General features: G+C 50.9%; 1 protein-coding gene across 2 annotated transcripts; it reads right to left on the minus strand.

Moving 5' to 3' along the window:
- Positions 1-628: 628 nt before the first annotated feature.
- On the minus strand, positions 629-23,436 carry TRIM3 (tripartite motif containing 3). 2 transcript variants are annotated; one of them, XM_044752472.2, is made up of 12 exons: positions 23,239-23,436; positions 15,287-15,452; positions 9,210-9,441; positions 8,831-8,982; positions 8,424-8,604; positions 7,419-8,151; positions 7,199-7,302; positions 3,216-3,383; positions 2,867-3,035; positions 2,524-2,594; positions 1,333-1,473; positions 629-1,208 (listed from the first exon to the last, which is right to left on the minus strand). In XM_044752472.2, exons 2-12 carry the CDS (start codon positions 15,415-15,417, stop codon positions 1,056-1,058), a joined length of 2,235 nt encoding a protein of 744 aa, XP_044608407.1. In that variant the 5' UTR covers positions 15,418-15,452; positions 23,239-23,436; the 3' UTR covers positions 629-1,055. The 2 variants fall into 2 exon arrangements, with proteins under 2 accessions (XP_044608407.1, XP_070347023.1); XM_070490922.1 differs by having other exon boundaries at positions 9,215-9,441; positions 23,239-23,354.
- Positions 23,437-24,870: the final 1,434 nt, after the last annotated feature.

Raw genomic sequence — 24,870 nt, forward strand, 5'->3', positions numbered from 1 at the left:
GCCTCAGCCTTTTGTAAAGGGAAAAATCATAACCCCTACCCCCCAAATCACTGAGTTCTAGTTTTAATTATCTCTGGAATTGGCAACCAAACCCTGGCAGACTAAAGCTCAGGAGGGGGTACTAGGTTTCCCATTTCACTGTAGGGAAGGGCAACAGTCTTGGAACAGAGAGCAAGAGGATGAAGCAGCGCTCCTGGGCTTCAGAACTGAGCTCTGAAATTGGCCATGGAGTCGCCCACACCCAGCTTCCACCTGGGCTAACCCTAGGTCCCTAATCCAGGCCTGGGCCCCAAGAATTGCTGTGACACCCTGAAACTGTTCTCCCTGCAGCTGCTGGCTGTGTTCTGGGCAAGGGTCATTTTTCCCAGGCTCTTCTCAGCCCTAGAGCAGATAGCCAAATGACTTACTTTTTCCGCAGGAGATGTAGGCCTGGGGACAGGGATTTGGCAGGTGGCTCAGAGTCCCAGGGGTTCACCCTTTCTTGTTCTCCTCTCCGGAAGCTTCAAAACATCAGGGCCCATTTAGGAATCTGAGTCCCCTGTCTGCCTACTTCCCACCTTTTAGGTCAGGGCTAGTTCTACCCTTCCGTCCCCTCACAGCCCCACCTCACAAGAAAGCAACAAAACCATCTTGGTGAACACATTTATTTAATATGGGGGGTGGGGTATTGCTGTCTCTGTCAGTGTGTATGGGGTGGTAGGGAGACAACCAGAGGGACTTCTGCCCTGGAGTAAGAGGTTGTTGTGGCCCCAGGCTTGGGGGTGGGGAGCAGACTGAGGGGACAGGGGAGGTGTGTAAGGGGGGTGGAGGGCAGGGTGAAGCTCTGCACACATTCTTGGGACCACAGTCCAGGCCCACCCAGTCACCAAAGCAAGAACCGAATAAATAAAGTGCAACCGTGGGGTTGGGAGACGGGGAGAGGGAGGGCATTGGGCACACCCACGCCCACAGCCCACATTCAGTGCTGCCAGGTCTGGCTCATCTCCCAGCCAGACCCTCTTGTCCAATCACCCCTATGTCCGTCCCTCCATGAACCAGGCAGGGCCCCTGTGCAGCTACTGGAGGTAGCGATAGGCCTTAAAGCAGTGGTTGCCAGCATCAGCCACTACCACGTGGCCATCCGAGGTCAGTGCCAGGCCCTGTGGGCCATACAGTGGCTCTGCAGACGTGTTGATATAGGACAGGAAGGAGCCAGAGCTGTCGAATACCTGGGGAATGATGGAGAATGGAGGGAGAGGTGAGATCAGGCAGAGGAGAGGCATTTTTAGGGGGGTGTGTACATGGGGCACAGCAAGAAACCTCCCCCTCAGGCCATTCCTGGGCCTTACTCACCTGGATGCGGCTGTTGCCCCAGTCAGCCACGATGATGTTCCCATTGGAGTCCACAGCTACTCCCGTTGGGGCATTGAACTGTCCATTGCCTTCACCGTGGGAGCCAAACTTGAAGAGGAACTCTCCATCGGCACTGTACACCTGGCAGGGGAAAGGGCTGGGGAACCGGCCTTGGGCACAGGGCAGGGCGTTGGAGGATGGGGTGAAGCCCCAGGGCTGAGGGCCCCCAGCTCTGCAGCTACAGCCCAGTTCTTCTTCCTAGGCTTCTGGTCCACGCATTCTACTGCCTCCTAGACATCTCTAGCTGACGTCCCTTGGGCATATCAAATCAACAGCCCACCTTCCCTGGGAAAGTAGTTCTTCTGAGTACTCTTTCTCTGTGACTGGCAACACGCAGTTGGTCATGTATCATTCTTGACTCCACTTTCTCCTCTGCTTGACAGCCAGTGAACTAACACAACCTCCTGATTCTATCACAAATCTGTACCCTATGCATACATTGCCACTGCAATGGTTCTCATCTGGATTGTTGCAAAAGATTGATCTTCCTGCGTCTAGTCTCACTCTCTCAGAATGATCTTTCTAATACACACAGAAATGCATCACCCCCTGCCTACAACCCTTCAGTGACTCCTCTTAGGAGGAGAGCAAGTCCCTTAAGGGGGCACACAAGCCTTATTCTTGCCTTGTACCACTCCTCTCTTCAAATCCAGTCAGAACTATTTGTAGTTTCTTGAATGCACCATAAGGGTTCCAATCTCCAGGTCCTGGCTCTTCCTGTCCCCTTTGCCTCAAATCCTCTCCCCCTTCTCTACCTTATGGTTAATTCCCACTGGTGCTTTATGTCATTTTCAGGCTCATCTGAATCAAATGCTCCTGCTATGCCCTCACACAGTTCCCTGAACTTCCCTATCATAGAATCCATCACATCATATTGTAATATCCTGGCCACATTTTCCTCTTTCCTACTAGACCATAACCAAGAAGATAGGGAACACAGTTGCTTTATTCATCACTGTATAAACCTGGGGAGCTTCTAGCATAGTGCGTGGGACAAAGTAGCCAGCCATAAATGTTTATTGTTCAAATGAATGACCTCAAGGGGGAAAAAGGGAGGTGAGGGAGAGAGGAGTCTTGTGAAAGAGGAAAGGATGCTGGGACAGTGGTCATGGAGGGAGGGAGGACACTGACCTTCACTGAATGGTTATGGAAATCCGTCACTACGATCTCATTCTTGTTGTTCACAGCCACAAAATGGGGCCCTGAAAATACAAAGTGGTATATGGGCAGTAAGCTGGGATACTGAGTGGGACGGGGAAGACTATATGGGATGATAAAACTGGGGTGTTAGGAGAGGGGTGGGGTCTCAGGGATTGAGATAAGTGGTCTCTGGGATGATGGTGCTAGGGTATAGCGAAGGGAGGGGGTCCTCCAGGGGCAAGATACAGGAGGAGGGGTCTTTAGAGCTGGGGTATCTAGGGGAGTTCTCTGGGACTGGGGTATCAAAATAGACCTCTGAATTGTCCTGCAATACCTGCAAAGTGGCGGTCAGTGGCCCCACGGCCCCCAAAACGGCCAACCAGCTTGCCATTGGGCTGGAAGGTGAAGACACAGCAAGACTTGTTGTCGACCACAATGATATGTCCATTCCGGTCTACGGCTACTCCCTTGGGACCCATGAGGCGGCCAGCTCCAATCTTGGTCTGGAGGGAGGGGATACCCATTAGGGACTTTATCCTACCTGGTGGGGAGAGGAGTCTCAGCCTGGCACCAAAGCAGCAGCTTAGGTTGGGGATGGGCCAGTCCAGGTCCTGACCACCAGGGGGCTCTAGGATGGTCACCTCAGCTGGCCACCAGGGGTGCAGTGACAGTAGGCCTCTCACCTTGAACTTGCCCTCAGGGGAGAAGATGCTGACCCAACGGTTGTCATAGTCTGCCACGATAATGTCTCCATTGGTGTCCACTGCCACACCTGTGGGGCGCTGCAGTTGCCCAGGTGAGCGCCCTCGGACCCCAAAGCGGAATTTGAACTGGCCTTCATTGGAGAAAACCTGGAGCAGAGGAGCAAGGGAGGGAGCAGGGAGGAGGGGAGAGACTGTGGGCACAGAGGGAAGGGGGCAGGATCCTGAGGGAGGAGACCCCCCCCCCATTCATTCAGTCATTCAACAAGCACTTACTGACACCATGCTGGGGCTACCAAGAAGAATCAGACATGGCCTCAGACCTTACAGGACATGCAGCAGAAGTGTGAATGGGAGTGGTCAGGGTACTTTCTGGAAAGAAGTAGATGGACTCAAGAGTCATATAGGAAGAAGACTCAAGACTTAGTAGCAGACAGGAAAGAGTGTGTGTGTGTGGTAGGGGGAATGGACAAGGATGAGTCCATCTAGGCTACAGGGCTGACAAGGTAACCTTCCTCCTAAACAGAGTAAACCTTTCAACCTTTTACCCTCTCCCACCTCCTCCACCTTAGCAACTCAACATGCTCAGGTCTCCCTCCTAAAAGCACCTTCTTTAATAGTCCTTCCCTCTATAGCTAAGCCTTCTTGCTTCTCCTTCACAGCCAAAACATCACTCACTGCATAGGTCTCATGCAATCTGCTTTTCATAGGTAGATCAGAGCCAGGAGCAGCTTGGAGATCTCAAGTTCTGGCCTTTGCTCTTCCATCCAGACCTGCACCCTCTTTAAGAGATTGGGCCCCTTGCCCCATCCCCATCTCTTAGGCCTGCAGAGCCATTTGAACTGGTCCCAGCAATGGATATCACTCCCTCCTGATGTGGACCTTCCATCATGCCCTCACCTGGAAGATGAGCACAGAGCTCGGGTTCTGCCCTGGTTCCTTGGGGTAGGACAGCACTGGCCAGCATGAGCCGGGAGGCACCATGGGCTGAAGAGTTGATGTGAGAAGGACTAAAAGGTACTATCAGATCAGCAGTGAGGTGACACGTCTGCCTCCTCTGTCTGAGCAGCTCAGTTCCTGGCTCAACACTGAGGCTTTGGGGGATCTTGCTCTTCCCATCCTATCCTTTCCCACCCTGTACAGCTGGCCACCTCCTACTCATCTTTCCATCTCCAGAATTTCCAGGTCACTTCCTCAGAGAAGTCTTTAATGATCAACTCCATCCCATGAACCAACACACACATAAAGTTAGATCTCTGTGATATACATGTTATAGCTCTCTTCATGACAACTGTCATTTCTGTTAACTATATAACTGCTAACTATTTTTGTCCCCTTCTAAGGATGTACGGACTGTCTGTTTCATTTGCTGCTGTATTTGCAGCACTGGTATCACATCTGGCACAGAGCAGACACTCGACAAACAAATGACTTCCTCAGACCAGAACTGGACATCTCCACTTGGATGTCACACAGCTATCTCAGACTCAACATGTGCAAAAGTGAATTCATTGACTTATACCCAGGCCTGGTCCCAAGTGGACCACCAACCCCATGCACCAAGTGCTGCAATGCTTGCTCTCTCCCTCTCCCTTGACATCTCTTGGCTCATCAAAACCTGCCATATTTGCTTCCTTATCATCTCTAGAATCTGCTGGTGCCCTAGTTTGGTCTTTATCATCTCTCTTCTATACCATGGCAGCACTAAGTAACTTCAGGATCTGCGTCTAGTTAGGGGAGAGACACTAAAACAAAATAAAACAAACCAGTGATTCCAGTAAACTATGAAAAGTGCCATAGCAAAAGGCTGAGGGAGCTCAGAGGAGAATGTGACTAATATTCAGCCTGGAGGAAATAAGGAAGTTTCCACAGAAGAGCTGATAAAAATTTCTGGACTAAGACAATGACACGAGGGTGTAATACATACAAATCAAATTCTTCATTCAAAAGTCACAAAATGCTTTTGCTCTTCTGTCAGCTGAAGCTGATTCAGCACAATGAGGTGATTGCCTCAGCCGCCACCATAGATGAGTCCAAAGGAGGAAGAGTCCACAAGGAGCCCAATCCTCATGAACTGAGGGGGGCGGTCAGAGTCCATTGCGGAGCCTGGCCCATACCATGCCTGAGGAACCCAGAGTAAGAGAAGCAGAAACTCAGCTTTGGGATCTGAGAGCCAGGCTCCCAGGAGCTAGGAAGTTGGAGTGCAGGTGAGAGCAGGAGCAAGGAAGAGAGCTGCTGTGGGGACAGCAGGTGTTTGGAAGGGAGAGGGGGCTACTCCAGGTCCTCCCTCTCTATTCCCCACACTAAAAACATGGATGAGCACAGCCCCTCACTGGGGAGACAAAGTGGCACGCATCTTTCTGTGCATGTTAACAAGGGTGTGTGTGCACACCAGGGAAGGTTTCCCAAACCCCAACTTTTGTGCCAGAAAGGAGTGGGAGGGTAGAGGGCATGACTGAGTAGGGCCTCCACACCACCCCTACCCAACCCACATCCCCTCCTCACTATCCAGGCTCAGCCCAAATGCCTCCCTGTGCTGACCTCTCCATTCCTCTGCTCTTAGGAATAGGTGAAAATACAGGTGGGCTGGACAGGACTGGGAACATCGTCATGGAAGAGCTCCTGGCACCTTTAGCCTGCTAGGTGGAAAGCAGGGGCCAGGGAGGAGGAGCTGACACTGAGGTGACAGACCTTTGGCAGAGCTGGATCTGTGACAGGGGGACTCAGGCAGGGTCAGGAAAAAGTTTAAATTTATAGGTGTCGTGAAGTTAGGATCTTCAAGGAAAAGTTTTGCTACCTGATAAAATGTTTCCAAGAACTGAAGTGCATGGCAGTGAGAAACAATCCTGTACAGGATAAAATAAAAATTCCACAGCATCCTCTCCAAAACCACTTACAATGTGACCTCAGCTACTGGGCTCCTAATAGCAATCTGCTTCCAGCCCTGCTGGGATCCTCCCAGTTCCCTGAACAACCCCCTCCAGCACTGCCCTACCTCCTGGCTTTTGTTTACAGCCTCCACTTGGACAATGATATTTTGAACAATAGCTAACATTAGAAGGTTCACTAGGTGTCAGGCACAGTACATTGTGTCATTTAATGCTCCCAGCAACCCTGTGAGGTATTCTTTTCCTAATTTTATACATGAGTTAACCAAAGCTCAGAGAGGTCATGTGACTTGTCAGTAAGTGACAGAGCTGGGATTCAAGCCCAGGTGTCTGGTTTCAGAGCCTGAGCTTTTAACTGCTATGCCGTGTCAACACACAGGAGCCTGCCACAAGGCTCTAGGCTCACTACAAGGAACATAAAGAGAAAACTATGTTTCCTGGCTTTAAGGAGCTCAAAGTGCATCAGAGGCCATGTCTATTCACGTGGCCGATGCTTTAATCAGGTGCGTGAGAACTGGGAGGGGCGGGGGCAGAACCACCTGTGAGGCTGCACTACAGTGGCCACTTGAAGGCATCCCTTCTCACAAGTCACCCCCATTTGACTGTCTAGCCAACCAGATGTTTGCAGAGACCAGTGCACAAAAGATATGTTCTGGAGCCAGATGAGTATGTTGGAAGACAGCAGAGGAGCACAGAGCCTGCATCCTGACCACACAGAGAAAAGAGCAGAAAGCAAGCCAGCTGAGTAGAGGCTCAAGTGGAGGCAGAGGGGAAGAATGAGCCACACCTTTGGGGTCCAGGAGCTTGTCTGGCCTAGGCCATGGCCTGGGAGGTAGAGGCTGCAAGTACAGTAGAACCTGGTGCCTAACTGGAAGGTACTGGTTCTTGTTGTGACCAGTCTGGGTGGGTGGCAAGCGGGTGGGTGAGGGTTGGTGCTATGACTCATTGTTCTTTTAGGAATGATACTACCTGTAGAGTTTCATCTTTCAGGTGACTTGTACACTCTGTTGTTTTCACTGGGCTACAGCTTGAAAACCCTCATTTTGGCGTTGTGGGGAGAGTGGGAAAGGGGCCTACCTGGATACATTGGTTGTTGCTGTCTGCTACCACTATGCGGCCGCTGCTAGCTGCGGACACACCCTGTAAATTGGTGAATTCGCCCTTCTCCCGGCCACGACTGCCTGTGGGGAAGGCAAGGGAGGGAAACAAAAGAATTCACATGGAGGTCTTTTTGAGCCTCCCACCCTGCCCACTGCCTCAGCCCGCCCCCGTCTGACTCTGCCCCAACCATCTGTACCAACGCGGAAGACCAGCTCGTCCTCAATGGGGTTGTCCTTCCGTTTGCCGCCCGTGCTGTACATGGAGCTGGGCCTACGCACCGCCTTCTGGCGCACGTGGCTGCCTGGGCCGCCAGGGGACTTGACGCGGCGCTTGACATCGTCTGGGGAAGGCGGCAGGTCCCCTGGACGCAAGGCGCGCACGCGGAAGGGGCTGCCACGCACTGGCTGTCCGTAGAGCAGCACTGAGAGGAGCAGCTCGCCCTCGGTGCGCGCCGTGTAAACCAGCTCGTACGTGCCATTCTTGTGGTCCACCACTGGCACAGGCAGGCGCGTGCCATCGGGGCCTGTGATCTCGGCGCGCAGCTCGGCGCTGCCTGTGCGCACAAGCCGCCCATCCTTGTCTTTGGTAGTGACAGTGAGGGAGGCCGGCTGGCCCACAAGCGCTTGGCGCAAGCCCTCGCCCGTGGCCACCGTCTCGTGTGCAGTGGCGCTTGTAGTGAGCAGCGCGCCCAAATTGAGCACCGATCGCCGTAGCCCATCGACCTCGAGGACCAGTTCTAGCTGTGCGTTCTCGTGTGGCCGCTCCGGGAAGGCCTGCGCTGCCAACGCCGCCAGACGCTCTCGCATGTGCTTGCGCACGAGCAACACCTCCGGGGCCGAGCCCAGGCGCAAGGCCTGTTCCGCGAAGCTGCAGCTACTGCCGATGTGTTCCTGACCCTGACGCAGTGTGTCTAGCTGGGTCTGCAACACCTAAGGAGAGTATAGGGGAGGGTTGGGTGAGCAAACTGGCGCTGAGGGGGGTTTCTGATTCCTGATGAACCTGTAGTACTATGGCATGAAAGAAATACAAGAGAGTGAACGTGGACAAGGGACACAGATGCCCGCAGCACCTATGGGGCCATGTTAGGAGACAGAAAGTATAAACTAGGGAAAGGGGTGTGGAGGTGTGGAAAGCAGAGGAAGCATGGAGGCAATAAGGCCATGTCATGATGGACAGTGGTGGGAAGGGTGAGCCGACGCACCTTCTGCTTTGCCCCACAAATGGCCTCCAGGTCGCTGACTAGAGCCTGCTTGCGCTGCTGCAGCGCTTGCTCCAGGTCCTCGAAGGCTGCGCTGATCTGGGCCAGGGCCTCTGCCTTGCGCTCCTGCAGCTGTTGGCTGATGCCCCCCACTAAGGCGATAGCTGCAGACAACTGTGGCAGTCTGGGGAGGGGAAACATCTCATACCGGGCTTGTTTGAGGGTACCCTCACCAAAACATTCCTTCTCCCTGGAGACCCTCCTGCTGCCCTCCAGGACATCTCCTCCTTGCGTACTCTCTGCCCTCCGGAAGAATTTTATCTCTACCCTCCCCAGGATTGCTCCTCTGCCCCTCTTGAGACACCATCCCTGATGGCCCCACCAGCCCAAGGTTCCCACCAGGTGCCTACCGGCCGCGCACTGCCTCAAGCTGGCGCTGCAAGGCCGCCTTGTGCTGCTCCACCACATCGCGCAGCAGTACAGTGCCGTGCTCCCGATGCTCCCCTGCACGGCACTCACCGCACATGGCCGTCTCACAGGCCTCACAGTAAAACTCCATCGTCTGGCAGCATAAGGACTCCAGTCAGGCAACGACTAGACACCAAACTTTTTTGCCCACTCCCCTCCCCCCCATCTGCCCTCCTTGCCCCTTTCCTTCCAGGTGCACTCCCTACCTGGACCACTTATCCAGAGAAACACCCTCTTACCCACAGCTACTTGGCCCCCTCCCCCAACCCCGCTTCCCCCTCCACCCCAAGTCCTGGCCTCACTGGGCCTGCTTGGGCCCACCTTGCCTTCATGGTTAGGGCAGGAGAGGGGGCGGCCAGCCACTGCGCTGAGGGGGTGGGGGTCCTCGGGGTCGCGGGCCCCATCAGGTGCCTGCTGCATGGCCTCCATGAGGCTGCTGATGAAGAAGTTGTTCTGCAGTGCTGAGACGCCCTGCTCAGGGAGGATGGACGTCTGCCGACACACCGGACAGGATAGCGTCAGGCTCTGGGCAGGGATGTAGTTCTGGAGGCATCTGGCCAGGGAGAAGGAGGAGTCAAAGGAAGGAGGGGGTGGGGTGGCATCATTGCACCCCTACTTACACCTCCCAGGGGTGCAGACCCCTGTCCTTACAGGTGTGTGTTATATTTCAGTTTGAAACGTCTCTGGTTGGCACACAAATCTCATCCTGCCAGCAGGTGTAAAAGGCCTCACCTCTCACAGCTGAGTAGAAACATCCCTGACCTCTCAGAAGAGCAGACATATCTGCATTCCTCACAGCGTGCACAAACACAGTTCAGTTTTCGCAGGTGTCTACAAACCCTTCTCATAGAAAATGTGCCACTAGCCCCCCCTTCATTAACTCATTAAATATTTACTGACTGCCTACTCTTGCCGAATTTGTGCCAACCCCTGGGGATATAAAGATTAAAGCACAGTGCCTACCACTAAAATACTTCCAGTCTACAGAGAACAGAAGTCACAGAAATAGAGAGTTTATAGAAGTCAACAGTGTAATGATGAAGGGCATGGAGCTAGGCTGTTTAGGTTCAATTCCCAGGTCAGAGATCTATTATACTGTGTGACCCCTGACAAGTCGCTTAACTTTTATGAGCTACGGATCCTTCCTTTGTAAGATGGAAACAGTACAGACTTCACAGGGTGCTGGATGATTAAATGTAAAGTGCTTACCTGCCTGACTCACAGGAAGCACTATATATTGTAGGCTATTAGTATTATTCATCATCAATATAAGGAATACGGTAGATGCAGCGATAAGGAAATACACAGAAGGGTCATCTGGCCCAGGGCAGGTGGAGAGGGTGGCCAAGAAAGACTTCAGAGGAGGTGATGTAAGCTGAATCCTCATGGATGAATAATTGTTAGCCTGACCAAAGAAAGGTGCAGGGAGAGAAGGAAGAGTATTTCAGATACAGAAGGCAGCCAGAAACAGCATAGTGTGGGTAGGGAATTATAAACAGCTTGAAGTGGCTGGAGACCAAGTCTAAGGCAAGGAATGGGAAGAGAAGTCCAGAGAGAGGGGCAGAGGCCAAGCTCATGGCGGGCCCTGTGGGCCACATCAAGGAGCTTAGAAGTTATCCCAATAGCAATAGGGAGCTGCAGGAGCATGCCACAGCCAGGTTTACATTTTATCACGCTCCTCTTCATTGTCTCTGTGTGGAGGGTGATTTGGACATGACAACAGAGCAGACAAGGGCTATGTTTGCAGAGACCGGCACAGACAAGATACATTCTGGAGCCAGGCAGGTATGTCGGAAGATGGCAGTGGTGGCATCACCATCATCATTATCTAGTTACCATTTATTAAGCACACATGCCAGGTGCTGTGCTTTGCATTTTATGTTTATGTTAACAGACTCAGAAAGGGCAAGTGGTCCAAAGTAACAAAACTAGTGAGCACTGGAGCCTGGATCCAAATCCAAGGCAAAGCATGAGCTTAACCAAGATACTCTAGCAATAGTCTAGATGAGGGATGGGAACATCTAGATTTAGGCAGTGGCAATGTAGTCTAAGGTGGAACAAATGTGAGAAGTATTTAAGAAGTACAGCTGGTGGGAGGTGTTGTCTGCTTAGATATGGGGAGTGAGAGATGAATTTTGGTTGACTCCCAGATTCCTAGCTTAGATGACTGAGTGGATGGTGGTGACATTCACTAAGAGGAGAAACACAGAAAGAGAAGTGGTTTATAGGGAAATTCAGCCATGACCTGGTTGTGTTTGCTGTAACAGTGGATGTCCAGGTAGAGATGACCAGTAGACAGCTGGGGAGAAGGCAGGTTAGAGATGGGGATGCCATCAACATTTAGATGGCTTCTATAGCTATGGGAAAGGATACAGTGAGCTAGGAAGGGGTATACATTGATAAGAGCAGGACAGAGCACCCAGCAAATAGTGAATGAGGAGAGCAAAAAGAAATAGGCAGAGAGGTAGGAGGAGAGACAGTGTCAGGGCAGAAAAGTGAGTAGCACAATTCCAGAAGAAGGGAATGAGTATCATCAGTGTCAAAAGAAACTGAGAGGTCAGGGAACCTAAGGACTGGAAAATGCCCATGGAATTTGGCAAATGTGAAGGTACTTTTCTCTGTAAGGAAAACAGAGAGAGTGGAGTGCTGGGGGAAGGAAAGCTTGGGAGCGTGGAAGTTTGAGTAAGAAGGAGGTTGAGGGATTGGATGGCAGCTGTAGGGAGGACAAAGGCACAGAGTTCTTACCTGTTTGTAACGGGAGCCTTGAGCATGTTTATAAATTGAGGCCAGTAGAGAAGGAGAGATGGAAAAGACTAGAAGAAGATAGGTCAAGGTCTTGGGGGGATGGTAGTGGCTCTGGTTGGCTTGAAGAGGAGGAGTGGACCCCATCCTCTGAAAGGAGGGAGGGAAAAGAGAGGTGGATGCACTTGAGCACAGGAGGCAAAGTCAGAGTGAGGACACCTAACTTACCTCAGGCAAGATCGGCTGCTGAGAGTGAAGGAGGAAGATTCAGCAGAAGAGTGGGGGCTGAGACCAGTCACTGAACAGAGGAGAGAAAGCTACTAGAAACAGACTGACGGCGGCTATGTTTGGAGACTACAAATTTGTGGAGAGAAGATCTGCATGGTGCAAACTTTCCCCTATCCTCAATCTCTTCTCTTAATGTTCTCTACAGCACTTGATCTGATTGATTAATTTTTATTTATTTAACAAACACTATGTGCCAGGCCTGATTCTAAGTGCTTCACCAACATTAACTTATTTGTGACCTAGTTTCCCCCGCAGTCCTCTCAAGTGGAGGGTGGTTTTTGTCTCATACTCCACATTCCTGAGGGCCAGAAGGTGGGGTTGAGTTCTCCCCACCCCCAACTGGAACATTTCTAAACTATTCTTCTTTGGCTCCTTGGAAGTGCATGCCTTCTGTCTACACCACCCCTCCTTATCATCTCTGCTGACATCATGGTTGCTTTCCCCTTTGCTGAAGTCTTTCTTCTGGCTCACTCTCTTCCTCTTTTACCTTCCCCACCCCCAACCCACACTCTCCTGCTATCATTCTCAGTGGCTCTGACATCCACAGGGTGACCCGCCCACCATCAGGATTTCTTAGTTCCCTCACCTCCTCACCCCGTGGTCTTTCCATTTCACCTCAGCTATGCACTCCCATGCTCCCACCACCACCTGTCTCATCACCCGTCACTGCATCAACTCTGAAATCTGCATTTCAACTATTCCACTCCATCCCCTGAAGCTCTCTCCCCAGCTCACTGAATCTGATGTTTCCTCTGCAAAATACCTTTGAACTCATCAAGATCGTCTTCTTATGTGTTGAGCATAACTGGCTTACAATGGCTTCCTGACTGGTTTCCTGTTTCTCCTCTTGCTCCTCTACAATCCATTCTCCACACAGCAGCCACAGTGAGCTTTAAAAAATCTAATTTATGTCACATTGCTTTCCTGCTGAAAAAAAAAATCCTCCAATGGTTTCCCATTGTGTTTAGAATAAAATCCAAACACTTTCCTATAACTGCCAAGCTTCCCCCTGAACTATCCTGACTCTTTCAGACCTCACTTAATCCCACCTTCCTCCTCAATCAGCCACACTGGCTTCTTTTCTAATTTCTGAACATGCCCCGTTTACTCCTTCCTTCAGGGCTTTGCATGGAATAATGCAAAAATTTTCCTGTTGCCTGGAACAATCTGCATAGGTCTGTCCCCCCATCCTCAGGTCTCAGGTCAAACGTCATCTCCTCAGGGAAGCCTTCCCTCATGACTCTATGTAGGATAGCCCCTGGCCCAACCAGCCCCCTTACTCCCTGTTTATTTCCTGTAAAACACTTAGCACGAGCTATGACTCTCCTGTTTGTTTATTTGCTTGCTTATTGTCTGTCACTGCCACTAGAGCATAAGTTCTTTCAGAGCAGGGACCAAGCGATAAATGAGTGACTAGAGTTAAGAGTAGAGGCTCTGCAGTCAAACCTGGATTCAGACCTCAACTATTTACTTCCTGTGGAGACTCGGAAACATTTCTTAATCACTTAATGACTCTGAACCCTAGTTTCCTCCTCTCTAAAATGGGGATAATAAAGTATCTGTTGTGAGGATTAAGTAAATCAATACATGTAAATCACTTAGCTAGTCTCCGGCAAATAGTTAGCAATCAATACATGGTAGCTGTTATTATAATTTCTCAGGCACTGATGTTCTCCAGAAGTGCTCAGTGATCTGGGCATAGGAGAAGGTGCCGAGATGTCCAATTACAGCTCTGATCCAGGATTGAGCTTTCATCGTGTGGGTTTAGAGAAGGACAAAGGTATGAGGGAATTGTGTTGGCCAGTCAGATGGTCAGCCATAGGATCCAGGATGGGTAGGGAAGAAAGGAAGGCCAGGATGAGCTGGTGGCTGGCAGAAGAGGGAGCAGTTGAGGGGGCTGGACGTCTACATCCAGTCAAAGCTGGTGTAGTGGGAGTGGGGTAGTGGGAGTGGGGTAGTGGGATACTGGAGTTTTTGACCACAGAAGTGGTATTATTCTGGGTGATGGCAATATCCAGGGCACGAGTGGGAGAGAGTATGACTGAAGTGGCATGGAGGACGTCCCCTGGAGAAACAGTCAAGAACCAAGAGGCATAAGGGTAGTGAAATCACTCAGATTGATGGAAATTCCAGGAAGAACTTGGAATAGGCAGGAAGGCTGACCGTTTCCAGCTGATGAAGGGGAGAGAGCAGTAGAGCTGGAATCTGAAAAATCAGGGCTGAAAGGGAAGCAGTGTCCCTAGGGCAGAGCCAGGTTTCCGTGAAGGCAGGAGGCGGAGGGAAAGCTGAGGTGGAGGCAATAGTGAGAAGACCCAGGGACCAGGCTACTCAAGACAGCGCAATGAGGGATGAGGGCCGGAGAAAGAATATTGTCAAAATACACATGTGACCATGCATAAAACCCTGCAAAGGTTTCATGTGGCTCTCAGAGTAAAGGCAAAAACCCCTAACAAATCTACAAAACTCTACCTTTGTCTGGCCTTCACCTACCTCTCTAGCTTCATCCCGCCACTTTCAATCAGTCCCTCTCGCTCAGCTGTAGCCAGGCCGGGCGTTCTCTAGGCCCTCTGACCTAACCATGGCCTCTTCCCTAATTCCTCCTTCTGCCTGGAATGCTTGTACCACTCCCTTTACTTAGTTAACTCTTATTCAGCCTCCAGCTCACCCCTCAGGGAAGGCTTCCCTGATTCTCCACACTATAACAGATCCCATCTAAGTGTTCATAGCTTAGCACTTTATTTGCAGCACTCATTAAACGCGCAATATTACATTTATCTGTAGTCTGGCTGTATGGTTATTGATTACTATCTTTCTCCTTCACTATACTGTAAGCTCTTCAAGAGAAGGATCATATCTGTTTTTGCTTATCACTGTATACTCAATGCCTGGGACAGGTCTCATCTCGTCAGTACTTGCCTGATAAAGACATACTTGTTGAATGAATGATAGAAACCAAGAAGCTGGGAGGGGTTGCCTTTCACTCAGTGCCTCCGGATGACAATAAGGACAGGCAGAGAAGGACAGATCCAGCTTCAAATATCCTCCAACTGGTCACAGACTTCTGATGCCAGAGTTGGTTGAGGGTCTCAACTCTGTCTGATTCCTCTGGTGGTGTCAAAGGCTACTTTGTGGTTTGGGAAGGGGCAGAGAAGTCCTGTCCTGGGCAGGGACCATGGCCCAGAGTTAGGAGCTTCTAGTCCTCTCACAGATTCTTACACCCAATGCTCATCTCCTGCAGGCTGGGGTTCATCTGCTCCCCTCCACGTGTGCACACTTTTCCCTCACCTCTTACAGGTTTACACATGCCATTTCCCTCTCAGGGAGCCCTGCAAGGTCATCATCCCTCCCCAGGACACACACCCCCTCACCTCTCACAGAAGGTATGCAGGCAAGGCAGAACCTTGGGGCACCGGTACCGATCCAGGCAGATGCTGCACACCAGGAACTGCTTGTCCATCGGCTGGACCTCTGGGCCAGGGCTGTCCTCCCTCTTCGCCATGGTGCACACGGATGGCTCCTGCCACTCACACCAGCCTGTGTACGAAGAGATGGTCAGCACCAGGGAAGCCAGCATTCCCTCTCCCTCTCTGATCCCCACCATTCAAGTCCCCTGCAGAGAAGTAGCCCCATTTCTTCCCTGCCAGGGGCAGGACAGGCAGTGATCCGGAAGGAGCATGGTGAAGTAGGTAGACTGAGTGACTCCTGAGCATAGTGCTCTGGTTAAGAGCACAGACTAAGGGTTAGACTGGGTTTCAAACCCAGCTCAGTCTCTTACCAGCTATGTGACCCTAGACAATTCATATAACCTCTCTGAGCTTCAGTTTCCTGACTGGCAATTATGGGAATAATAATCCACACCTCAAATTATTCTTTTGAGAATCGGCATAGTGCACGTCAAGTGCATAGCACAGCGGCCCTTTCACTGACACATCTACCCTTCATCCCTCTGCATCCCCGAAATCCTCCTCCAGGAGACCTTCCTGATGGAGTGTCTCTCCTCTGCCTGCAGCTCTTCTGTCTATGCTCTGACTCTCCTCTCAGCATAATTGCCCAGATTGTGTTCTTTTCCACACCCAATCAATATCCAGGTCTTGTAGATCTTGCCTCCCAAATATCTTATTCCCTTTCTCCAACCACAGAGCTATTGCCTTCAATTCAGGTTGCCAGCAATTCTCTCCTGCGATATAGTGATAGCCTCCTAACTGGTATCCCTGTCTCCTCACTTGTGCCTTCTCATCCATCCCCCTCGCAGCTAGAATGAGGCTTCTAAAACACAGTTTCCATCTTGTCACTAACTCCCTGTTTAAATTCCTTCAATGGTTCTCCATTGTCCAGAGGACAAAGTCCAAACTCCTTAAATTGGCCAACAAGGCTTATCTTTGTCTGGACCCTATCTCCCTCTACAACTTCATGCCTCATGATTCTAGGATCAGTCACACTGGTTTCTTTTCATTTCCTGGAAAACTCCTTGTTCTCTTTTGTTTCTGGGCAGTCATACATTCTGTTCCCTCTGCCTGAGATCCTTTCCAAGCCCCTCTTTGCCTGGCTGACTCTACTCATCTTACAGGTCTCCATGTAAATGTCACTTCCTCCAGAAGGCTTTCCCTGATTTCCTGAAGTCTGGATTAGGGGCTCCACCACTGTGTCTCTCCACATCTTGTATTTCCTCCATCCCAGCCCTTCTACACTATACTGTAATTTTCTTGTTACTTCTCTGCTTCCTCCACTGTATGCAGAGCTCTTGAGGGCTGGCATTATATATATTTTTTTATTCCTAGCACTTACCACAGAGCCTGCCATAAGGATCAATCTATATTTACTAAATTAATTCAGTGATTCAACAAAGATTTATTAAGTGTCTGCTTTGTACAGGTGCTGGGAATAGAGTGATAAACAAAACAAATTTGGTCACTGTCCTTGCGGTAGGGAGGTGGTGACAGATATTTAAAAAGTAAATAAACAAATAAATACACAATTACAAGTTGGAGAAGGGGAGTGCTATGAAGAAGAAAAGGATGCTTTGGGAAAGAAAACTTTTTTGATTGGGTGATCAGGGAAAGTCTTTCCAAGAAGGTAACTTTTAGGCAGGACTCTGAGCAATGGAAGGAAAATGGTAGGGATGAGGGTGGAAGCATCAGAGAGGGAGGGAGGGAAATCACTCCAGGCTGAAGGAATAGCATGAATGGAAGTTCTTAGGCAGAAAGCTCAGTGAGAACCTGAAAGGACCATGTGGTCAGAGCAAAGTGAATACAAGGCAAGAGATGAGTTTAGGAAGGTAGGCTGAAATGAGATCACAAGGGACCCTGATGTTAAGAATCTGGATTTTATCCTAAATTGGGAGGGAAATGATGCAATTCACAAAAATAAAAAGACCTTAAAAAGCTATTCAGGTGGCTGTGAAGACTGAAGAGGAGCCAGAGTGGAAGCAGGGAGACTGGTTAGGAGGCTACCCCAGTTCTTCAGGTAAGATGGTGTTAGGTATTAGCAGAGCTACAGAGAAAAACATGGATTGATTTGAGAAATACTCATGAGGTTGAATCAAAAGGACATCATGATGGATTGGATATGAGAGGGGAAAAGGAATGTTCATAATGACACCCAAGTTTTCCACTTGAGCAAATGGTGGACCATGCCCAGAGACAATGAAAGCTGAGGAACTGATTTGGGGTAACCTGTTTTAGGCATGGTAAGTTTGAGGTGCCTGGGTGATGTCCAGGTAGAGATGTCAAGTAAGGAATAGAATATAGGAGCTCAAGAGCTAGGTCTGGGCTGGTTATTGATTTGGTAGCATTGGCACATTAATGGCACTTAAAGCAATGAGAACGGATGAGACGTCCTAGGGACAGAGAGTGGAGAGTGAAGGCGAACCAAGAGGAATAAGAAGAAAACCAAGAGAGTGTGGGACTAAGGAAGTCAAGGGAAGAAAGAGATTCAAGAAAGAAGGAGTGGTGAAGTACAATGAAGACTGAAGAGTATCCGCCAGATTTGGTTGTGGTGGAGTGGTAGGGGCAGAAACCAGGACAGAGTGACTGAAGGATGAATGGAAATGAAGAAATTAACACAGTGGATGTAGACAATGCAGGAGAGAAATCTGGCCATGAAAAGAGGCAGAAAGATAGCTGGACTACTTCAAAACAGGCTGTGACTAGGAGCAGATCACCACTATCTGTGCCCTGCTAGATGCATCCTGGACCTCTTTAAAGACAACGACTGACTGACTGAATGAATGAATGAATGTATGCATCCATGCAGTGGGGCCAGTCCAGAACCTTCTCCAGGGAGGGGCAGGAGAGGGGCTGGGCCACATGTGCCTTTTGTTTCTGTGAGGGTGGGCATGTAGGAAGGGCCTGCCTGAGGGCATCCTCTCATGATGTGGGTACTAGAATTCTGAGGACCTTGTTCCAGATGTGACAGGTTCTGAATCTGGAGACTTAACAGCAGGACATCACAGCAGGAAGGAGGACAGATTGAGGGTTGGCGGACGGAACAGGAGGCCAGAGCCAAGCTAAGCTTCTGTCTGGTGAAGGGGAGGGCTGGGAGGAAGAGTAGGAGTGGTCTACCAGGGCCTTGCTGGGCAAGCTAGATGTCAGGCTCCGCCTCTCTCCAAGCCCATGGGGCTCTCCCAGCCTGTCACACAGGGGCGGGGATTGGGCCACGTCCAAGGACGGACAGCTCCTCCCTCCCTTCCCCTTCCTGCTTCAGTTCCCCACCCAGACTTGCTGGGCATGCAGCCGCTGAGGCCATACCCCAGCCTGAATCAGTAAGATTCCCTTCCTCTCCTGGGCTCCTACTCCCAACTCTCCCATCCCACTGCACCCTGGAGATCTGCCCCTGAGGTCCTACAGGCGATGGTTTAAGTCGACTGTTTATCACAGCAGACACTTGGAGGATCTTGAACTCAGAGCTGAGATTTCATCCTCCTTCCTCAGGCTGCCTATTGCCATGCTGCATCCCCTATCCCACCCATCTTTCATGGCTCAGTTCTAAAGGCACCTCATTTCCTCATTGAGCATTCGCTCAACACCTCTGCTAGGCCTGAGGATACAATGATAAATAGTGGCAGCTCAGCCTTCATGGATTCCACAGTCTAATAAATAGAATACTGCAATGCCATATGGTGAGGGCTATGATGGGGAAGCACAGATTTCTCCAGGAGCACAGAGGTCACCTAACCTAGATCTGGGGCTGGGGGTGGGTATAGGAAGTTGGAGGTCAAGGGAGTTCTCCTGCAGAAAGTAACATGCAAGCTGAGAGCTCCAGGATGAGTGAGTTACAGAGTATGGTGCCTTCTGCATCAGGAGACTGAATCACACCCCATGACAGGGGAGGGCTAAGAAATGAGATGGAGTGGTAGGCAAGAACTAGATCACACAATGCTTTGTTGGCTTTATCAAGGAGTTTAGACTTTACCGTTCCCTGCTAGGGGATTAAGCCTTTGTCCAAAGAGCAAAGGAAACCTTTGGGGATGGGGTGAGAAGGTTTAAGTATATAGTGATAGAGTGACAAGAGTAAATTTTTGACTGCTGTGTGGAAGACAGTTTAGAGGGGTCACAAGTGGAAAGTTAAGAGACTGCCATGAGATTCCAGAGAAGATGATGGTGGCCTTGAGTAGGGGAGTGGCAAAGAGGAGGTTGAGAGACGTGATTTCATAGGAAGGAATCAACAGAACTTGGGGACTACTTGGTCTGATATGAAGAGTAGAGAGAGAAGAAAGATTTAGAGGGGATTCTTAGTTTTCTGACTTGGAAACTCTGGAAGAGGAGCAGTTTGGATGAGAGGGTGATAAGTTCAGTGTTTAGTAAGATGAATCTGAGGTACCTATGGGACATTTGAATGGAGAGGTCCAAGTGGCAGTTGGAAAGATAGGCTGGAGCCTAGGAAAGAGGTCTGGCCTGGAGATATGGATTTGGGAGTCTTTGATGTGGACATGGTGCCTGAAGCCATGGAAGTGGATGACATCACCCAGAGCGGGGATAAGGTGAGAAAGGAGAGCCCCTGACTGTGCCAGAAGGAACCTCAATATTTAAGAGACAGGCCCAGGAAGCAAAGCCTGCAAATAAATTGAAAATGTGTGACCAGAGAGGCAAGGGAAGCAGGAAAGAGAGAGATCATGAAAGCCAAAGGATAAGAGAGTTTCGTGGAATGGGACCAATCCTCATTGTGAAATGCTGCAGGGAGGCCCCATGATCTAAAGCTTCTTTTGAGAAGCTGTCATTAACTTCAGCGAGTGTGGTTTCCAGGGGTTAGAGGAGAGGAAGCCAGATCCAGGGGGCTGAGGAGGAAGCTGATTGTGAGCAAATGAAGACAGGCAACGCTGACTCCACTAGATCCTTAACATCTGCAAAGGATGTGTTTCAAGGCTTTTCAGTTTCTCCAAATTCTCAAAGAGCATCTAATTTCCCCCATGACTTCCTCCTACAACCTCATGAGAGTCCCAATATACAGGATTTACACAGCTGTGAGTAGAGGTAGGTGACCAAGGCATTGTTAAAAAGTGGATGCAAGAGGTCAGCTAGGCTCACTTGCTTCCTAAAATGACTCACTCCTGTTCACTAGCCTCTAAGTCTATTTAATCATTTGAGGCCTCAGCAAAATGACAAATGACTGCAGGTTACAGTCTTTGGGGTTTCTCTGGAACAGATGAAGCCTTGGAGGATGTAAAGTTCTCAAACTCAAGGAATCCTTTCAATACAGTTGGCAGGGAAGGAAAGTGATGAAATTCACAGTACCATCTCCCCCACCACTGCCAGACTGAGAAGGTGAATGAACCAGTTAATCAGCTGATCCTATCAAACAATCAAACTTCCCTGGGCACACTCTGGACCAGGACCTGAAACTGGGAACTGGAGATATAAAGCTGAAATAGACACACTCCCTGTCCTTCACAAGTTCTCACACAAGTGTGGGAAACAGACATGGAAATAGGGAACTACAATGTGATAAGTGTCATGATATTGACATTTTCAAACTGCTATGGCAGCAAAGAGGAGGAAATATCTAACTCTGAAGGTGGTGGAGGAGGAGAATAAAGAAGGTTTCCAGAGGAAGGGATATATGAGCTGGCTCTTGAGGGACAAATAGGAGTTTGATAGGTACATTCGGAAAACAGGGAGCAAAGGAACAGAAACATGAAAAATCAAGAAACACGGAACAGTTGGGCAAGAAAGCAAGACTCAAAAGGGCAGAGACTGTACTCAATGCTTTCACAGTCCACTTGATGCAAGTTCTCCACTTGCCTCTCTGGCTGCCCATTCCTTAAATGTCTAGTTCCACAGGGCTTTGTTCTAGGACCTCTTCTTTCAATCTTATACTCTGCCTGGGAAATCTCATCATCTCCCCTGGTTTCAGTTACCAACCACTTGCTAACGACTTCCAAAAGCCTTATCTCCCGTGCAGAAAACTTTCTTGAACCCCAGACCTATATATCCAACTGTATCTTGGACATTTCTACATGGATGATGCATAGAGACTAGTCTAAAACTGAATTCACTTTCCCCTAACCTACTCTTCCTGCTGCACTTCTCATCTCAATAAAAGGCACCACCATCCACCCAGCCATACCAGCCAGAACCCTGGGAGACTTCTTAATTCCTCCTCTTCTTTCACCTTTCACATACAAGCTATGACGATATCCTTGATTGTGCCTCTAAAGTGTGTCTAGGTTAACAGGTCAGGAGATCTAGGAGCTAGTCCTGACTCTGTCACTAATTTCACTAATGCAAGGTAAGACTCTGGGCAAGCTCCTACTCCATCCCCTTACTTGTAAACTGGGAGGGGGAGAGGTTTTTTTGTCCCCCAAATCTGGGATTCCCAAAGTTCTCTTTCCAGCCAAAGGGTCCCTACGATTATAATATGTGCCCATGATTAAATCCCATCTTGTACCACCTTGAGGATTTGATTGCTGGTTTCCATGGTAAGGCTAGGCACGTTAGGGGGTGGCTGCAGTTGCCCCCACCTCCCTTCCAAAATAAATGTTTGCTGATTTAGGGCACCCGTGACACTCCCTCTGGGCACCGTCTACTCTAGCCATATGTTTTTGCTCTGTTTTTCTGAACACAGCCTGTACTATCCCAACTATGGGCCTTTGCTCAAGCTCTTCTCCCAGCAGGAATGCCATTGTCCCCTAAGTGGCTGAGGCAGCACCTGGCACACAGAGGGTGCTCAGTATACGCTGGTGACAGGAGAGCCATGTTTAAATCACTGCAGTTCCTCACATCAGAAAGAGAGGCAAAAGCAAAGGCAATAACAAGACAAGTGAATAAAGTTCCATGGAAAAAGACCTCCACTTAACAGAAAGAAGCCTTTCCCACAGATAAGGTAGTAAGTGCTCTGTCACTGGAGGCATGCAAGCCAAGAGAGGCAGGGCACCTGTCAGGCCTGCAGCTCTGATTCCAATTCTGCAGCAAATCAGAGCCCTGCTTATGGGATGAACGGGCGTTGGTGAGCTGGACAAACAAGCAGGGAGAGACTTGTGAAAAAGACCTCTGCACCTGCTCCAACCTCCCAGATCTCATCTTCCTACTAGGGCCAGTCCTGGGTTTATGCTGCCCACATCAGAGACCCCCACACCAGGAACAAGCCCAGGGCCTGCCTTCAGTCAGATTGACCTCCCTGGGGTGCAGCCTGCCCCTCCAACCTGCAACCATCTGTCCCTGCAGGTTTGCAGCCCAGGATCTGAAGCCAAGTCCAAAAGGGAGGAGGTCAGAATCAGGGAGGGGCCTGGGGTCGTCCAGGCGGGGTTCTGGCTACAGGGGAACCAGAGGGGTCCTTTCCTACAAGAAACAGCCTCTGGATGAGGCTTCCTGTCTAGGGAGCAGTGGTAGAGGAGGAAAGAGTGTCCTCCATCCTGGCTAGTGGGCCTTTTGGTGCCTGAGGAGGATGGAGAGGGGGAGCAAGGGGTGGAAGTGTCTGCACCAGGGAGAAAGAAACCCTTCGGACAAGCTGGGCCACAAGATTCCAGAGTCCCACTCAGCAACCCCACCCGACCCCCAACCACTACCCTCGGCCGCAGCGTTCGACACCCTCCGCCAACATACACAAGCTCCCAAACCCTGCGTTCCTCCAAGGAACCATCACCCATCCACCCGCGCCTCCCCCCTCAAACATGGACCTCACGTGAACAGCCACAGCCCGAAGAATCCCCCCACTGCTCTCACGGAGAGGGACACGCCTCACGTGGACAGAGACAGGCACAGCTTTTGAAAAGCATCTGTGCCCCCACCTACAGACACTCGGACAGACATACTGCTGCTCGGACCCAGACCCGGACCAGGCAGACAGGGATACAAACGCACCCCTGGGGGTCGCCCGTTGCACTCACCTCGGCGAGCAGGATGGGAGGGCCAAGGCCCGGACTGCGGCCGCTCGGAGGGGCCCGCGGCGCTGCCCCCGCTGCTAGCGCCCGTCCGCCCGGCCCTGCCCGCGGCGCCGCCCCACGTCCCGCGCCTCCGCCTGTCCCCGCGCCGGCGCCGCCGCCGGACCCGCCGCACAGGCCGGAGGGAGGGGCCGGGGCGGGGCTGCGGACCGGCCGGGGGAGGGGGCGGCTCAGTACTGAAGACCCACCCACGCCCCGCCCACCGCCGCGGAGGCCCCGCCCGCCGCTGCCCCGCCCGCCGCTGCCCCACCCGCCCCGCTCCCCCAACCCCCTGAGGCTTCTGCGGGAGCTGCCTCCGCGGTCGGGCTGGGGAACCGGTGAGCCGGATCCCGGATCCTAGGTCCCCAATCCCCGCCAGCCGCCTCTGGCTCCCGACGGCTCCAGGGAAGGGCGGCGTAGTAGACCTCAGGGACTAAGATGAGGCTCCGTCAAGAAAAGGCAGCTGGCAGCAGGGATTTCGGACTCTGGGAGCCGGTTGGGTCTGCCTCCCGGAGATGCCCTTCCCAGCTTTCTTGGGGGGGCTCCCACGGAATATGCTAGTGAGGTCTCTGCTGAGCAGGAAGAGACAGGGATCGCCTGTACTTGGGCACCGATCTCTGGGCAGCGGAAGGGCCTCAAGGTGGAAGGGCAGGCAGTTTCCAGAGCTCTGAGAGGGGCTGGCGGGGTAGAAACGTGGGGGATTTGGTTTGGCTCTAGGTGCCTGGCTCTCCCTCAGGAGCCCCCTTGCGAGGAAATTATGGTTCAGACCATCCAGCGACTCCCTTCCACGCTCCAAAGACCAGAGCAATTCTCAGAATCATAGCATTGTGGAAAGGCAGCCCCGGTGGAGAATAATAAAAATTGTAATAACAGTTAACAGGAACTGAATGCTTATTATGTGCCAGACACATAACGAATCACTTTACATATATTACCTCCTTTAATACTCATAACCTTAATAGGTAGCTTCTTTCATTAGCTGTGTTTTACAACGAAAGAAACTGAGGGCCTTTGACTCCCTAGACGTTAACCCTGAGCATACAGCTAGAAAGTGGTGTAACAAGGGTTAGAGCTCTGCTTTTATGTCCTGCCTCCAGTCACTCGGAGATTCAGCACGTTTCATGTTGAAAATTCTGTAGCCCATAAAGTGGGGGCTTGTATGTGGGCCACCCCATCTAATAATCAAGTTCCAGGCAGATGACTGCAGGCTGTCCAAAGCCTAGGAAGCCTGCCTGGGAGCCGCAGTTATCTGTGACAAAGAGCAGCATCAGGCCGTGTGCGTCTGTGCTCTGAGAATCTGCTGACTGGGTTGTCCCCTTCCTCCAGCCCTCCTCAGAGGTAGGGGAGAATGTTGATATTCTAGAGCCCTCTATGGCCACGAGGTGATAGCGATGGTACCTGGGTCCTGACTAAATCAGAATGCTGTTGGGAAGCTTTCTTGCCTCACACAAGGTTCAGATTTGGGTTCAACACAGGGGAAGTGGGAAATGCCTCAAACCCTCATCTACCTGAGTTCCAGCACAGATTCTCCAGTGCTTATGAATGAGCCTTAGACAGGATACATGCTTGCTTTGGACTTGTGGTCCAGGGCTACTAGAC

The sequence above is a fragment of the Equus asinus genome, chromosome 20 (genome assembly GCF_041296235.1).
Source record: "Equus asinus isolate D_3611 breed Donkey chromosome 20, EquAss-T2T_v2, whole genome shotgun sequence".
NCBI classification, from domain to species: Eukaryota; Metazoa; Chordata; class Mammalia; order Perissodactyla; family Equidae; genus Equus; species Equus asinus.

What these genes read in the sequence shown, in the direction of transcription:
- TRIM3 (XM_044752472.2), bottom strand. Translation starts at nt 15,417, where the DNA reads ATGGCGAAGAGGGAGGACAGCCCTGGCCCAGAGGTCCAGCCGATGGAC. An exon ending in CGAGCTGGTCTTCCGCGTTG is followed by an intron (nt 7,303 to 7,418) that starts GTACAGATGGTT and finishes CCTTCCCCACAG; the next exon opens with GCAGTCGTGGCCGGGAGAAG. An exon ending in GCAACAACCAATGTATCCAG is followed by an intron (nt 3,384 to 7,198) that starts GTAGGCCCCTTT and finishes CCTCTGCTCCAG; the next exon opens with GTTTTCTCCAATGAAGGCCA.